This window comes from Microtus oregoni, unplaced genomic scaffold (assembly GCF_018167655.1).
Source record: "Microtus oregoni isolate MIOR12 unplaced genomic scaffold, Mior012 000062F_ref0000492, whole genome shotgun sequence".
In the NCBI taxonomy this organism is placed as follows: Eukaryota; Metazoa; Chordata; class Mammalia; order Rodentia; family Cricetidae; genus Microtus; species Microtus oregoni.
Window position 1 is genome coordinate 11,119,483 of NW_024543872.1, and position 17,826 is coordinate 11,137,308.

General features: G+C 40.2%; 1 protein-coding gene across 1 annotated transcript in view; it reads left to right on the forward strand.

Moving 5' to 3' along the window:
- The first annotated feature begins 4,047 nt into the window (after positions 1-4,047).
- LOC121439746 (E3 ISG15--protein ligase Herc6-like) overlaps positions 4,048-17,826 on the forward strand; it is a 53,890-nt gene continuing 40,111 nt past the window's right edge. The window contains exons 1-6 of the mRNA XM_041640363.1: positions 4,048-4,351; positions 6,195-6,354; positions 7,517-7,593; positions 12,216-12,443; positions 13,699-13,793; positions 15,690-15,817. Coding sequence (XP_041496297.1) covers positions 4,159-4,351; positions 6,195-6,354; positions 7,517-7,593; positions 12,216-12,443; positions 13,699-13,793; positions 15,690-15,817 — 881 coding nt within the window. The 5' untranslated portion in view covers positions 4,048-4,158. The remainder of the gene's footprint in view (positions 4,352-6,194; positions 6,355-7,516; positions 7,594-12,215; positions 12,444-13,698; positions 13,794-15,689; positions 15,818-17,826) is intronic.

Sequence of the window (17,826 nt, forward strand, 5' to 3'; positions counted from 1 at the left end):
GGGGGCTGGGGCAGGAAACTACCAAAATGACCACTCCATTAGGGGAAGGTTTTTATTGTGGATAAGAGAGAGAAAACATCCAGAGGCATCTGGAAGAGTCCAGAGCAGAGAGAAAAGATACAGAGTGGACATGGCCAGGGATAGGGAAGCAGAAATGGTGAGGAAGAGCAAGAGTGGGGACAGCAGAGAATAGCCTGTTATATGGAGGAAGAATAAATAACTGGGAGGGGGGGAGCCTGTAAGCGGGAACAGGCCTGGGAGTGTAGAGCAGAGGAGTAGGTCAGCAGGGCTAGGACGTTGAAATGTAGAATGGGTGGGTACTTGTGGGCAGGGACTAGCCTGGAGTCAGTAGGGGCTTTGATAGGCAAACACAGTATGTGTCAATGAAGAACCACATGATCCTTCTGCCTGAGTCAAGGGAATGAGTTCTTTTGGCAGACAAATCCATTTCATAAGTTCCTGGGTAATGCTGGCTTTTCTCTAACTGCCAGCAATCCTTCTATAATCTGGCTGGAGCTGGACCAAGACTTTCATTTCTGGACATGTGTACTGCCTTTTGGAGTTTGGGGAATTGGAATTTCTTTTGGATATAACAATTCTTAAAATCCAAATTATACTGAATAATGAGAAAAATTTTTTTATAGAGACAGTGGCAAAACTTGAGCCATTTAGACACTGAAACTCGGCTCATGTAAGAAGGGAACTCTGAGTAACCAAACGACCACCGCAAATAAGATGATTATGAAAGGAGATAATTTCATTAAATTTATCATTTCATTAAAACCAAGATTAGCATTATTTAACCTCTTAAGAATATGTCAGGTGCTCTGTTCCCCCAGCCTCAGCCCCAGTTCTGCATCAGAACACCAGTGGGCGCTTCCCTGACTCCCTGCTCCCATCTTCTGTAGATCCCAGAGATCTTCCTTCCACTTCTAACATTCCTCACTCCACTCATTGCTTTTTCCAAGGCCCCAGCCCAAGCAGTCACCCCCTGCTAACCCAAGGGCCTCTCCTCCCAGGGCAACAAGTGGGCTGAAGCTGGACCCACCCCATTCCTACTGCTCCTGAGATCCAGTTCCCCCAGTCGCATCCCCGCTCTGTAGCAGGGACCAAGATGCAGCCTCCCTTTCCTTTCTGACCCTATCCACAATCACAAACCTAACAAAGACAAATGCAGAAATCAGCACCTAGACCTATAAATCGCCCCAAATCCAGATGCCTAGATGTCAGCATAAAAACACAATCAACAACAGCCAGGGCAAAATGTCAGCACCAGAGCCCAGCTATCCTGCCACAGCAGGCTCTGAGTACTTCAACACAGCTGGAACACAAGAAAAAGACCTTAAAATCAACTATTTGAAGATGATAGAGTCCTTAAAGAGGAAGTTAGTAAACCCCATATAGGCATCCAGGAAAACACAAACAGCATAAAGAAATAAATAAAACTGTTTAGGAGCCAAATTTGGAAATAGAGTCAATAAAGAAAACACAAACTTCTGGGAATGAAATGAAATGAAAAAATTTAGGAACTCAAACAGGAACTACAGAAGCAAGCTTCACCAGTAGATACAAGAGATGTAAGACACAGGCGTTAAAGATATAATAGAAGAAATGGATGTATCAGTCAACAAAAATGTTAAATCTAAAAAAATCCCAGACACAAAACATGCAGATAATCTGGGATACCATGAAAGGGCCACACCTAAGAACAATGGGAATAAGAAAGCAGAAGAAACCCAGCACAAAGGCCCAGAAAATGTTTTCAACAAGATCATAAAAGAAAAAATTTCTAACCTAAAGAAGGGGATTGCTATAAAGGTACAAGAATCACACAGAACACTAAATAGATTTGGACCAGAAAAAAGTAGCCTTGCCACATAATAATCAAAACACTAAGCATGCAGAACAAAGAAAGAATATTAAAAACTCCAAGGGGAAAAGACCAAGTAATATATAAAGGCAGACCTATTAGAATTACACCTGATTTCTCAATGGAGACTCTAAGATCCAGAAGAGCATGGACAGATGTTGAGAATACTTAAAGAGATCACAGGCTCTAGTTCAGACTACTATATCCAGGAAAACTTTCAATTACCACAGATGGATAAAATTAGACATTCAATGATAAAATCAACTTTAAACAGTATCTATCTATAAACCCAGACCTATAGAAGGTGCTAGATTGAAAATTCCAAACTAAGGTTAACTACAATTATGAAAACACAGGAAATAAATATTCCCAGACCTGCAAATCAAAATAAGGGAAAGACACACACACAAACACACACACACACACACACACACACACACACACACCTTTATTACCACCAACACCATCACCACCACCCAAAACAACAAAATAACAAGAACCAATAATCATTGGTCACTGATATTTCTCAGTATCAATGGACTCAATTCCCCCAATAAAAAGTCACAGATAAACATAATGGATGCAATACCAGGACCTATTCTTTTGCTTAACAGACTTTCCTTTGGGCCACCAACCAGCTCCCTAATCATAACATGGAGACTTCTTATTAGTTATGAATGTTCGGCCTTAGCTTATGCTTATTCCACTAGCTCTTATAACTTACCCTGTTTCTCTTCATCTACATTTCGCCTCGAGGCTTTTTACTTTTCTTTCCTTCTATATATCTTACTTTCATTGCTTCTCAGGTTTGGCTGGTGGCTGCCTGACTTCTGGTCTCGGTATGTCCGTCTCTTTCTCCCTCATTCTCTCCCCCCTTTTCTCTTTCCAGCCTAGATTTCTCCTCCTAAATATTACCTCTGCCCACCAGCCCTGCCTATCCCTCTCCTGCCTAGATATTGACTATTCAGCTTTTTATTAGACCCAATCAGATGCCTTAGGTAGGCAAGGCAAAACAAATGCAACATGCCTTTACACAATTAAATGCAGTACAAACAAATGTGACACATGTTTACATCATTAACAAAGGCAGCAGAAACAGATGTAACATACTTTCACACAGTTAAAGTAATATTCTGCCGCATAAGCAAATGTAACACATCTTTTCCTAGTTAAAACAATATTCCACAATGTTTGCTACATCTAAGAAACACACTCCGACATCAAAGATACACATTAACTCAGGGGAAGTATTAGAAAAAGTATTAAAAAAAAATGGACCTAAGAAACAAGTTGGTGTGGTCATTTTAATATCTAACAAAATAGACTTCAACCCAAAACTAACCAGAAGAGACAAGAAAGTCACTATATATCAAAAGACAAATCCACCAAGAGGATACTGCAGTTCTTAACATTTATTCCCCAAACACAAGGGCACCTACATTTGTAAAAGAAATACTTAAAACAGATACTCATTCTCATACGTAGTGGGAGACTTCAATAATCCATTCTCACCAATAGATAAGTCATCCAGACAAAAACTAAACAGAGAAATTCTAGAGCTAACAGAGGTTATAAACCAAATGGACATAACAGTTATTTACAAGACATTTCGCCGAAACACAAAAGGATAGACCCTCTTATCTGCACCTCATGGAAAGTTTTCCAAAACTGACCACAAAGCAAGTATCAGCTGCCACTGAAATATCTATACCTTGTGAATTTGTCACTTAATAAATAGCTCAGCCGGGCGGTGGTGGCGCACGCCTTTAATCCCAGCACCTGGGAGGCAGAGGCAGGTGGATCTTTGTGAGTTCGAGACCAGCCTGGTCTACAAGAGCTAGTTCCAGGACAGGCTCCAAAACCACAGAGAAACCCTGTCTCGAAAAACCACACACACACACACACACACACACATACACACACACACACACACACACACACCAAAAAAAAAAAAAAAAAAAAAAAAAACCTCACAAACTTAGCAATTTGTCCAGATCGCAGGACTCAGAAGTGGCTTGATTATGGTGGAGATACTTCCTTTTTCTCTGTTTTCTCTGCTACTCAAGCGCTTCAAACTCAAGCAGCCAGGTTTTAAGATGACCTGCAGGAAGTGGAGGAAGCGGTTAGCGGCACCAGACAAGAGGACACACTCACAGGAGTGAAAGAATCGTGACGTCAGAGATAAAGTAACATTCCTGGGAGGAGTTAGGAAGCCCAGTCACTCGCAGTTGGGAGCCCATTTGACCCAGTTGATGCGCGAGAGTCGCAGGTGGTAGGGCTGTGCAGAGATGTACTTCTGCTGGACTGCGGACTGTCCGGAGCCTCGGCGCCTGAAGGCGGGAGATGGGGGTGAGCTCTTGCAGGCAGCCAGTGGGGAGCGCCACTCTCTGCTACTGTTCAGCAACCACCGAGTGTACTCCTGTGGGGACAACAGCTTTGGCCAGCTGGGCCAGAAGAGAGAGCAGAATACCGAACGGCCAGGTGAGTACCCAGCCCAGGAGCGGGTGCCCGGACGGGACGGGATGTGGATGTCTCGGTCTCTGGACCAGGGATACTTTGAAGCCGGTTCCCCTAAGGATACTTGGAAGCCGGTTACCCTGCTTTGAGCTGCCCAAGTCAGTGGTTTCCGTTTCCCAGGACTCTAGAGTTAGTTAGCGTTTGTTTCGGTTTCCAGTTCCTCTTCTTTGAGAAATGATGAGCCGCTCAGAGCTGAGTTCCTCTAGATAGAAAAAAGGCCCCTCCCCCTTGCCTTTCAGACTTTCAGGGGAGGGTGAGGGGGTTGTCTTCCAGACCGAGTGGGTTGTACACTTCTAACTAATTTAGCAATGCCCGGGAACATTTTTTTCTCCTAATTTTAAACAAAAGTATAATATTACTTTTGGGCATTAAGGCTGTTGTAGGAACCTAGGGGGAAAAAAGTCACCTATAGGGTCTGGAGAGATCGCACAGTGGTTAAGGATTTGGTTCCTAGCTCCTATGTGCCAGTAATCACCTTGTGATTCCAGTCTCAGGGGATCTGATGCCTCCGTGGGCACCAGCACACACATATGCACACAGTATCGCACACACACATAAAAATAAATAAAAATTAGTTTTCAAAAGGAGCCACCTGTAGTCACACCAAGAGCTCTAATAATAGGGCATAGTTCCTGCTTGTCTTATTTTCTGTGTATGTATTTGATCCTTATAGAATCATGTCATTGTAAAGTATTGTATTTAAACAAATTGTGTTTTTACCAAAATATATTTCTCTATTGGGGCTTTTTAATATATTATACTGATTCATATTCCTATAAACATGGATCTAACTAAAGTTCTAGGGTTTTTTGGTTTGTTTATTTGTCATTTTATATGCTAAGCACCCACTCTACCATCGGGCTATATTACATTCCTAGGCCTTAACCATATTTGATTATGTGTTTAGAATAATTTGAATAACTGTGTATTCTTTGAGATACAGTTTCTGAATGCTGCAAATTTAGCAGGAAAAAACCAACAGGCAAAAAACAGCATTCAATTTTATCAATCTTTTACCTAGAGAGTAATTTGTCTGCATGGGAATTCACAGAAAGAAAATAAAACCCAAAGAGGTGCTTAGATTCAGGAACTTGTGTACTCTATTTAACAAAAGAAAGGAGCCTGGGACTTACTGTGTGGGACCATCAAGAAATAGTGATAGAGCACTTGCCAGACATGAATGAGGCCCTAGGGTCCCACCCTAGTATTGCAAAAAAGAACCAAACAGAAAAAGCAGAATGAAATAAAAAGGTAACCTATGTACATTAATAGCCTAAAGCATTAATTGTAGTATTTGTTACTCATGAAGAGACCAGCACTAGAGTCTAAGGGCTCAGGCCACCCTGAGGGGAGTGAGCAGATTCCAGACAGAATTTTCCACAAACTTATACAGAGCTTAAGGGAGCAAGACAAAATAATTCTCTTGGTTAAAGTGGTCAGAGCCTGGTTACTGGACAGCTTCTGTTCTCTGTGTAGAGGTTAGCTGGGCGTGTTTCAGTTTCATTTCCCTGGGCTGTGACGTCATTAACAGCTGGGTTTCAGTTTGCTTATGTAGGAACTCAAGGTGATAAGCCTTGCCAGCCAAGTTGTGTCCAGGCAGTCAGAATAACACCGCTGTGTTTCCCCATATGTACTATGAGCATATTGGGTTGTTTCCTCCGGGTGTTTAGTAAGGTCTCTAGACTTTGGTTTAACAGACATTGAAGGAGTCAAAGAGTAAAGTCTTGCGTTTTGAAAGCAATTACTGTCTTAAACTCTAGAAGCTTATAACGTTATGGGAGTTTTCTCTTCATTTTTGTTTCCAAAGAACCAATCCAGGCATTGGCTACTCTACATGTTGACTTCGTGAGCTGTGGGAAGGAGCACTCCATAGCTGTCTGCCACAAAGGAAGGGTCTTTGCATGGGGAGCAGGTTCGCAAGGGCAGCTGGGGATTGAAGTATGTAAGGAAATAAACTTAATGCCTAAGTAAGTATTTTAATTCACTCCTTTCCCCAATAATTTTGCATGATAGGTACTCAAACACCAGGACACAAAGATGACCTTGCCTAAGGTATCCCTAGCCTCAAGGGTAAGAGAAGTGGTCAGAAAATCATTTGCAGAGCCCATTGTTTAATTAGAGCTCATGAAGGAGAAAATCAGAATGAAATGATATGTGATTCTTGAGTCCTAATTTCATTTCTTATAATATACATACGGGGAAGCACTTGGACTCCTACAGTAAACAAAAATCAAAAACAACTATTTAAGTACAAACTATCATGAAACCAAGATTTCAGAAAGAAATCTCACTTGATTCCCTTGCATCTGAGTAGAACAGAGCCTCTCACATTAAGCCACATCCTATGTGTTTCCCAAATATTCAATGAATGAAATTATGATGAAAAAGCCTAATGGAACATGTCATACTCTTCCAGTGAAGCTCTAGGATACATAGACCTTTACAGAGATAGAGACAGGAGTTCAAGGTCCTCCTCAGTGGCTTAGGGAGTCAGAAACCAGCTAGATCTATGTGAGACCATTTCTTACCCTCCTCTTCTTAAAGACTCCAAACACCCAAACTACACCAAACCAAACCAAACAAACCAACTGATGGAATGTGGCTTGGGCTGCGTGCTGTACTTTGAAATGAAGAAATTCGATTAGGAAGGAGTAGACAGCAGGTCCTCCTAGGTAGTCAATGTCTTGTCACAGTGATGCATGATCAAAGAATATGGTTAGATGCATAAGATTGCTGCTGTCTCTTTCACTGTCCAGGGAAATTATAACGGCGGGAGTGGCATTAGCAGGCTCAGTGTGGGAAAGAATAGTCCGTCTGGCCTAATGAAGAGATCTAAAAGGTGCAAAATAGGTGGGGGAACCCCAAATGCTCCCCTGTTTTCACCAGGGGACAGAGATGATCTGGAGTTCTTAGAGGCTGGGAGGAAACCCTTCCCCTCAGTAGTTAAAAATCACAAAAAGAAGGAAGGAAAAAAGCAGCGTGGCTCTTTGAGATAACGGAGCACAAGAGGATAAAATTATTCTCTAAGATCTGATGCATTATCTAGAATACTTTTAAATGTCTGTAATTTCTTTGCTAATTCTTCCTAAACAAGGTTTAACAGACTTTTGTGACTTTTTTTCATTATAGGAAAATAAAATTTCCAGATGGCATAAAAATAATCCAAGTTTCCTGTGGACACTACCACACCTTGGCATTATCGGAAGGTAAAGAATACTTTGGGAGCCTCTGAATGTCACTAGAAAAATATTTTAAATATAAATTATAACCATGGGTTTTTAATCCACTAGATCCACCAAGTTTCATTTGAATGCATTTAGAACTTCTTTCTTTCTTTCTTTCTTTCTTTTCTTTTTCTTTTTTTTTTTGAGACAGGGATTCTCTGTGTAGCTCTATCCTGAAATTCAGTCTGTAAACCAGGCTGGCTTTGAACTCACAAAGTTCGCTTGCCTATGCCTCCCCAGTACTGGGATTAAAGTCATGGGCATCTAGCTGCATTTAGAACATTTTAACTGTAGGCTTCATCAGATATGGTGGTATTTATTTTTTTTTCAAATGTCACTGTTCTTATTCAAAGTAGTGTGTGTCTCACCGCAATCTGGGATCTCCCTTTCACATGAATGGCCAACTTTAACACTGCCTTTATGCCCAATGTCTTATCCTCATCAGTAAACTGAACCTTTAGATAGAAGAAAAGTTGGGATGTCAGATTCAGGACCGTGTATTTTCCCACTGATCTCTCTCATACCTCACCATCCTCATCCTCAGCTCAGATTTCTTGATGGGGCATGGTGAGGAGAAAATCTACGTTATCTTGTGAGGAGTGTCATGGTGGCTTCAAAGTAAATGAAAAATGATTAACATAAAAGACACCCAGTTATTGTTAGTATTTTTATGTGCAATAATTCACAGAAAAGAAATGAAACTAAAGCTGGGCCGTGGTGGCTCACACCTTTAATCCAAGCACTCGGGAGGCAGAGACAGGTGGATCTCTGTGAGTTTGAGGCCAGCCTGGTCTACAGAGCAAGTTCCAGGACAGGGTCCAAAGCTACAGAGAAACCCTATCTCGAAAAACCAGAATTGAACTGCAAGACGTGCTAAGCAAGAGCTCCTACACAGAGATATTTCTAAGTCCTGGAGATATGCACACATATATATATCTGTAAACTATATATTATTATAATAATTATGTTACATTTATAATTTTATTTAATTAAATATAATCATTATTTCCCCCTTCTCCTCCCTCTCTCGAACTCATGGTTTCTTAATCTTTAATTCTTATTGGTACACACCTACATACATACATATATATATATATATATATATATATATATATATATGTCATGCTGATTTGATTTAGAGTTGCTTGTGTGTATATGATTCCAGAGCTGAGCACTTGACATTGGACAAATACTTTTGGGACTCATGCCTGGTGAAGACTGGTTTTCATTCTCTCAGCAGTCATTATTGCCTGTAGTTCTTCTTCTAGGGCAAGGCCTCTAAGAGATTTCTCCCTTTGATTGTGGCTTGTCAGTTGATATCATTGGTCAAGCCTTATACAACAGTCATATTGCAGTTTCTCTGTCTTATCTAGAAGATATACTCTCTGAGTAGATTTTCTGTCATCTGACACTTACAGTATATCTGTCTCTCTTCTTCAATGTTCCCTGATATTTCTTTGTATATGTTTTCTTCTCTAGATAGCCTCTAAACCTCGCTATACTTAGAGAAAGTGGGGTGGTAACATCATCTGCTATTATTAAGTTGGTGTTAATCTGTGTCTTTAATTCTGATCCTATAGTTGCTATGAAGTTGTGAGCACTAGAGTTTGGTGCCTAGATGTTTAGGATTCTGTTTTATTGGTTAACTGGTCCCTTGATTACAATGAATAGAAGAATTCTAATTTATTTGAGTTTTAACTATCTCTTTGATTCATTCTAGTTTGAAGTCTATTTTGTCAAATATTAGGAATCCGGCAATGCGTGCTTGCTTTCTGGTTCCATTTGTTGGGAATATTTTTTCTATGTTTTTACTTTAGAGTAGTTTCTTTCCTTAAAACTACAATTGTTTTCTTGTAATTAACAGAAATATGGATTTTTTAAAAAATATTTATTTATTTGTTATGTATACAATATTCTGTCTGTGTGTATGCCTGCAGGCCAGAAGAGGGCACCAGACCCCATTACAGATGGTTGTGAGCCACCATGTCGTTGCTGGGAATTGAATTCAGGACCTTTGGAAGAGCAGGCAATGCTCTTAACCTCTGAGCCATCTCTCCAGCCCCTGGATTTTGTTTTTTTAAATTCAGCCTCTGTCTTTTAATTTGACAGTCAAGTCCATTAATACTTACAGTTATTGTTTAAAGGTGTGTGTTGATTGCAGTCTTGTTTTTTTTTGTTGTTGTTGTCTGTGTTCTTATTCTTAGTTTGTGTTTTAGTAATTATATCTTCATTTTTTTCTTTCTGCAGTCTCTTAGCTATGTTTATTCCAGTCTTCATTCTGAAGCATTTCTTCCAATATTCTTTTCAGGTCTGCTTTTGTATGTATGAATTCTGTTAGCATGTTTGTATCACAGAAACTTTTTTCTTTATATCTCATATATGGCTAATAAATTCAGTGGGTACAGATATATAGTTTTGTTTTTGTGGTCTTTTAGAACTTGGATACATTGCTCCAAGCTCTTCTTGTTTTCAGACTTTTCATTGAGAAATAAGATATTATTATGATGGGTTTTCTTTTATTTATTTTTTTCTCTTGCAACTTTCAATATCCTTCCTTCTGTACATTTTAATGTTTTAACTGTTGCATGCTCTGAGGAATTTCTTCTGTGGTCTTGTCTATTTGGTATTCTGTGTGTTTCTTGTGTCTTTCTGGGTAGGACTTTCTTTAGTTTGGGACTGTATCCTTCTGTGATCACGCTAAGTTCTGGTTATGGCACTCACCTGGAATCTGTCTCTATGCATGCCTTAGTGCCAAGATTTGGTCTTTTCATGCTTTCTCACAATTAATGCCTGTTCCCTTCCCATCTTTTAAAATAGTTTTCACATTCTTTTATTTTGTTGTCTAATTTTTTATTTTTGGTTTTGATATTACATCTTTTGCTTGATAGTTCTACTTGTGAGCCTTTCCTCTGAGTTTCCTACCTGGGTTATTGAGCTTTGAAAGTGTTTTGGTGTTTTCTTTTTAATCCCATCTCCATTTTCGCTTAAGTGCCTCTCAATATTTCTAACTTTTTATTAGATTTGTATCTCAAATTCATATTGGCTTCATCATTTCTCTCACGTTTGTCTTTTCTTGAATACGAGACAGGCATTTGTTCTCCATGTTCACTAAACTGTGTCCTTCTTTAAAAACTCCTTGATTCTTCAATAAAGTTTATGTTGTTCTTTTTAGGTTCTGTACCTCATTGCCCATCTGAGTAATTCTCATTGAAGAATCTTTTACAGGACGGGTGTATCTTGGGGTGTATATACTGTCTTCATCTTTCATGTTGTTTCTACAAGAAGACAAGGGCATGCGGACTTCTTTGGTTGGCTATGTTTCTGACGTGGACAAGGCATGCTGTGAGATTGGACTCTAGTATGGCATGTGTGTACTCGGCTTGGACTGGAGAATGGATCTATCCCAGTCCACACGGGGTGACCAGAGTTAGGAAGGGTCATGCCAAAGCATGCAGAAAGGTTACCCGTGTCTCCTTATCACATGGACCAGCAGAAGGTCCTTAGTGGAAAGGAGCCTGTTATAGGGCCAGTCCCAAAGAGAAGAGTGGCTGGGGGTGGGGTTGGGTGCCAGGATCCCTGAAAGGCAGCTGCAGGGTGACGTGATTTGGGAACTGGAATTAAATTGTTACAGGCTCACTTTGACCCCCCCCACCCCCACCCCTTGGTAGAAAAGATTGTTGGGATGGGTGTGTGTGTGTGGGGGGGGGGTGGAGTGGGTGGGTGGGTGAAATAGTAGTTTGAGGATACTATAATTTCCCATGGTGACTTGGCTAAAATGGTTATAATTGAGAGATGAGAAATGGTTGTATTCTTCATCGACTTGGCAGCAGGGAGGTGACAGTTAGGATTCTAGTTTGAATGCTATAGGAAACACAAGTCAAGGGCAACTCCAAGTATTTGTCTTTGCAAAGGAAAAGAATGGACATTGTTTTGAAGGGGCTCCTGAATAATACAAACCTGATGACATCCACGCCTTGCCTCTCATCAGATAATCTTAGTCTTGTTTCCTTCTTTATCCTTGTCCCTTTGCAACATCATGGGTGAACTTGAATGATATTATAGCAGAAACTTAAGCCAAACATAAAAAGACAACTACTACCTACCTCACTTACATGTGAAATCAAAGAAAGCTGGACTCCTAGAAACAGCGTAGAATGGTGGTTGCGAGGAAGGAGAAGTGTTCACGTGTAGATAAACACGGTCTGGAAACCTGTTGCTCTGTAATGTACCTGCCATAACAATAATGCTTTATATCCATGACCTTGACGAAGAACGCAGGGTTTTGTTTTCTTCCACTTTCCTGTTTGCTTATTTACTTGCTTAGTCTGAGCATGCTCTAGATCTATACAGCTCCAGCCCTGCAAGCCTAATTTGCAAAAAAACCCCACCAACAAAAGCCCTGTGTGAGGCAATTTAATCACCAATTGTGGCATTTATTAGAGTGTATATGGATATTAGAATATTACTTCAACATTTCAAATATATATGTTTCTTTTGTCAATCATACTTCAATAAAATGGGAAAAGAAGTGTGGAACTAAGGTGATAATTTTTTACTATTTTGGTAATTGGTGTGCAATTCTTAAATGTTCTTTATTTTTGTAGATGGCCAAGTGTTTTCATGGGGAAGTAACAGTCATGGTCAGCTGGGCCTGGGGAAGAACTGCAGTTCCCAAGACAGGCCCCAAAGGGTGATGTCCCTGGAGGGAATCCCACTGGCTCAGGTGGCTGCAGGTGGCAATCACAGCTTTGCTCTGTCTCTCACGGGGACTTCATTTGGCTGGGGAAGCAACAGTGTTGGGCAGCTGGCGCTCAGTGGGGAAAAAGCCAAAGGTAAGGAAATAGTTCTTCCTCTGTAGCTGAAAGATTAGCATGTTCAATGGCACATCACAGTGGTTTCCAAACCCTGCCACGTTAGCATCGCCTGGGAAACTGTATCAGTGTCCTATTGCTTTTGGAATAACACCACAGAACTTTTAGCTATACAAAACAATGCACTTTTTATGTACTCAGTAGTCTGTTACCTGGTCTCAGGCAGCAGGATTGTCTTGCTCCCTGAAGGTTCTGGGTGAGAATCCACTCTGTTGTCTTTCCTAGCTTCAGTAGAACTCTAACATGAATAGGATATTCCCTGTGGCTTCAAAGTCTACGGTGGCAGATTACGTCTAAGTCATGCCATTGTGACCCTGGCTCTTTTGCATTCCTTCTCTCAGTTAAAGGAATACCATTGACCCACCTGGATCATCCAGGCTAATCTCGCTACTTTATGGTCAACTGATTAGCATTTTTAATTAACTGATTTCCTTATTGTTCCTTTGCCAGGTCACTTATGTTTGCAAAGCTCTGGGCTTGGGATGGAAACCATTTGTCTACCTTTAAAGCTCTTGATGCCCAGGTTGAGCTCCATGCTCATTAGGTCAGAATGTCTGTGAGTGACAGTCAGGCTTCAGCCATTCTGGGCTTGGGAATCACTGGTCGTATTACAGGAAATGACTAGTTCCTGTGTTAAGAAAAAAAAAGTCTCTGAGCACCCGTCGCTTTAAAATCCAATTCATTAAGAAGTCTTCTCAAAGAACTCCATTCTCCTCCATTATCTCTTTGAATCTGGCCAATCTATATCAGCACCTACTATATGCCAGTACTTTGGAGATCACTTGCATCCCTTCTAACTCTCTTAAGATAAGTTCTTGTATTCTTTGTGTCACTAACATATGTTCTGACACCTACTATATATCAGAAATGAATATAAATTACGAAAACATATTGGGAACCTTGGTATGTTTGAAGTTAATTGCTTGATATTTTCTAGAAAGTTAAGGGTTTCCAGAAATAAGTATTAAAGTGCAGGTTTTCCCCCTCAAATCATGTTTTAATACTTCTGAATTTTTCACTTTTAAAATCCTGTTGAGCTATAAGACAGAGATGTGGATACTACAAAAGTTATAGAATTATAAAAAATTCTGAGCTACCATACCACACACACACACACACACACAGACACACACACACCCCAGAGTCTCACTTTGTAACCCATGCTGGTCTCTGAGTCTTTCTCTTATATTCTAGAAAGTCTGCTTTCTTTCAGCAGTGAAAATCTACAAGCCTAATTCAATTGGTGCCCTGAAGAGTTTGGGTGTGGTTTATATCAGCTGTGGTTATGAGCACACTGCAGTGCTTACCCAGGTAATTCAAACGTGCTTCTCCTGTTTAGATGTTGGAGAAATGGTAAAATGATATGTGTCCTGTCTAATGTGAAAAACAAGCGATCTGAGTCTGTACAGGTTACTGTAACAAAGCCCTGCCAATTGGGATAAACACTTCTCAGAGCTCTGGAAGCCAGGGAGGCCAAGATCAAGGCGCCAGCAGACTTACTTACATATGATGATGGGTACCCTTCTGATTCCTAGGAGTCAGTTGATGTGTTCTCATGCGGTGGAAGGGGTCAGAGTTATCCTCTCTTGAGTCTTCTTTTATAAAGAGAATAATTAATTCCATCAATGAAGGATTTACCCTCATGGCTGCATCATCTACCAAAGGCCCCAGTCCACCTCCTAATAGCACTATAATAGAATTTAGGTTTTGTTTTAAAGATTTATTTTGTGGGTATGGATGTTTTGTCTGCCTGTATGTCTGAGCATCACACGCACACACAGTGTTCATGGAGGCCAGAAGGGGGGCCAGAGTCTGTGGCACCGACGTTATAGACAGTTGTTAGACTCTTTGTGGGTGCTGGGAACAGACCTTATGTCTTCTGCTGGGACACAAGTGTTCCTAACTGCTGAGTCATTCTCTCCAGTTCCTGGAAATTAGGATTTTAAATACATAAATTTAAAACACAAATGTTCAAATATGACACAAGATGGATTTCAATATCAAAACATACCTACTTAATGGGCAAATGTCTAGAGAGGAAAACTGAACATAAATCAGGAACTTTCTCAAGATACTGTAGTAGAAGCAAATGTAGAAGCCATTTTAGGCCATTTGTCACTGTCAGTGCAGGTGCACAGGAAAATTTATTGTATCATTTTCAATAATCCACTCAACAGACAAGAACACACTTCATCACATTCCTTGCTTGATACGACAAGCCAGTTTGGTTAGTGTTTTTATCTGCCTCTTACCCCGGCTGTCCAGTGTATTCTAATGGGACAGAGAGGTCTCACCATCATAAAGAACAGGCTTGAAAATGATTTCTATAACTTAAATGCTTGTTTAAAGACTGCATTCTGCAGGACCAGGTAGTGTATCAGTGGTAGAATCCTTGACTTTTTGGAGCTGATTTTCAATGCCAGAAAGAAAGTTTATATGCCAAATGATTTTTAAATAGTATTATTACTACTAACAACTATGATTTCAATAGATAAAATGAGGACCATAGGAATTAAGATAAGTGCTCTACCACTTAGCTATGTTCCTAGTCCACCAAATTATTTTATTATTTTTATTACTTGTTTTAAAACCATGACTTCAATTGTTTGAATTATATTAATCTTAGTTGACAAGAGAAATCTAGAAGTGTGTGTCTCTGTGTGTCTGTGTGTGTGTCTGTGTGTGTGTCTGTGTGTGTCTGTGTGTGTGTCTGTGTGTATCTCTGTGTGTGTGTCTGTGTGTGTGTCTGTGTGTGTGTTTGTGTGTGTCTGTGTGTGTGTGTAAATGAGTGAAAGGGCAAGAGGATTCAGATTCTCTGGAGCTAGAGTTCCAGAAGGTGGTGAGCTGTCTGACATGGGGCTAGGAATCAATCTCTGTCCTCTGCAGTACATGCTCCTAAGTGCTAAGCCATCTTTCTAGCCTCTCTCTTAGCAATTTTAAATGTATAATATATTTTTAACGTTTTGTGCATAATTTTAAAGGAAATTTCATAGATAAATATTTAAATAACTTTTGGAATAATAAGATGGATAATTTTGGAATGAGTTTCTGGAAATTTTTAAATGAATATAGATAATTTTGGAATAAATTTATAGAAGTTTATAAATCAACTTATAAAATATACAAATCAATTTCACATATTGCTTTCATCTTGTGATAGTTATATTTTAAAATATGAAATTAATCTGATTCCTTATTTTTAAACAGGATGGGAAAGTATTTACATTTGGAGACAATAGCTCTGGGCAGCTTCAGCACAGTCCCCAAAGTGAGAGACGAGGCCCACAACTCGTGGAAGGACTTGGTGGCCCTGTTTCGATGATAGAGTGTGGAAGGTATTAAGCTTTTTAAAAGTGTTTTCACAGAAAGTATTAAGCTTAGAAAACAAAAACAAGCTGGACAACGTTGGCACACACCTTTAATCCCAGCACTCGGGAGACAGTGGCTTCAAGGCCCGCTTGATTACAGAGTCAGCTCCAGGACAGCTAAGGCTGTTACACACAGAAACACTGTCTCAAAATATCAAAAAAGAAAGAAAAAAGAAAGGAAGAGAGGGAGGAAGGAAGGATGGAAGGGAGAAACCCAAAACATGTGGCTACACATTTATCTATTTATTTATGTTTTTCAAGACAGGGTTTCTCTGTAGCTTTTGAAGCCTGTCCTGGACCAAGTTGGCTTTAAACTCGCCTCTGCCTCCTGAGTGCTGGGATTAAAGGTGTGCGCCACTGCCAACCGGCATTGTTTTTTAAATTGCTTCTTTTAAATATATTTTAATTTAAAATTTCCATTTATGCTAATAATTTTGTAACAAATAAGCATTAGAAATTTAGTATATATATACCACCTTACTATGAGTAGATGATAGGTGAGAGTTAAATAGCAAAGGTGGTAGTGTTTGCCTGCTTAAATTGATAAAACAAATTAATCTTATGCATGCAGAACATGGTGACTATTTGAAGATATTCACGGTTTTAGATAGCCTAATTATGAGGGCAATTTGAGTATTTCTGTATCTATCCCAGTACATTAAAAAATGCTTGAATTTAGAACACATGGAATAGAATATGAGACTTAGAGATAAAGTTACACAGATACAGCTTCCTACCCCTTTACTGGAAAAAAAACAACAACAGCGTACTGAAAAAGTGGTTCCAGTAAAAGTGACTATCCACCTGACTAAAAATGAAATTAGATTTATTCCTCTCACCCTGCCCAAAAGTTAATTCAAAGTTAGTCTGGAAAGTAGCCCAGGGACTGAAGTGCTCTCTGCACAAGCATGAGGACAGAAATCATATCCCCAGAACCCACGTAAAGGCCAGGGGCGGGTATGGCAGTCCACCTGTCATTCCAGCCCTGGCAGGCGAAGACGAGGTACCCCCTAGAGACTAGTCATCTCAGCAATCTTTGCCGGGCCTCATAGTAGATCCCCATCTTAATGGATAAGGAATAAATGTGATGGAGGGAGATTCCTGACATCAGCCTACAGCTCCCACAAACACACACGTACACTTGCCCACACTCATGTGGGCATGCATACCTACATGCTTGCACACCATCCATGCACAGATACAGGAGACAGCAAAACATTAACTCAAGTGGATTACAGACCTTCATTTGAAACCTGAACCCCTGGAAGTGCTAGAGGGAGACAAGAGGAAAATCCTTCACGACTCAGGCATGGTAGAACTCTCTGAGCACGACTCCAATAGAACAGAAGCAGCTCCAAGAATTAACAAGTTGAATTGCATGGCATTTGGAAGCAAGGAGTCTACCGGCAGAGTGAAAAGACAGCCAACAGAATGAAAAAAAATTCTTGCCAGCTGCTTCAGACAAAGGGCTAGGATCTAGAACATAGGGAAAAAAAAAACTCAAACTGCTAAGAAACGGGCCATGGAATGAGCACATGGTTCTCTCCGTAGGCAGCACAAATGATCTGTAAACATGTGTACCATCTTTAGCCTTTGAGATTCCACCTCACCCGTGACAGAGTGGCTGTTACCAAGGACAAAAGCACAAGGAATCTTGGTGAGGATGGAAAAGAATAATCTAGTGCTGGTGGGAGTTTAAACTGGTGCAGTCACCATGGAAATCAGCATGGAGATTCCTCAAACACTTAAAAAGCAGAACTACCATTGGACCCAGCTGTGGTACTCTTGGGCACACACCCAGAGGAATCCATATCTTCCCATGAATACTTACATACTATTTACAAACGCAAGGAAATTGTATGAGCCTAGACATCCCTTGATAGACGATTGGTAATGGAAATGTGATACAAATATACAATAGAATTTTCTTCAGCTATCAGGAAAAACGGAGTGTGAAATTTTTAGGAAAGTGAATA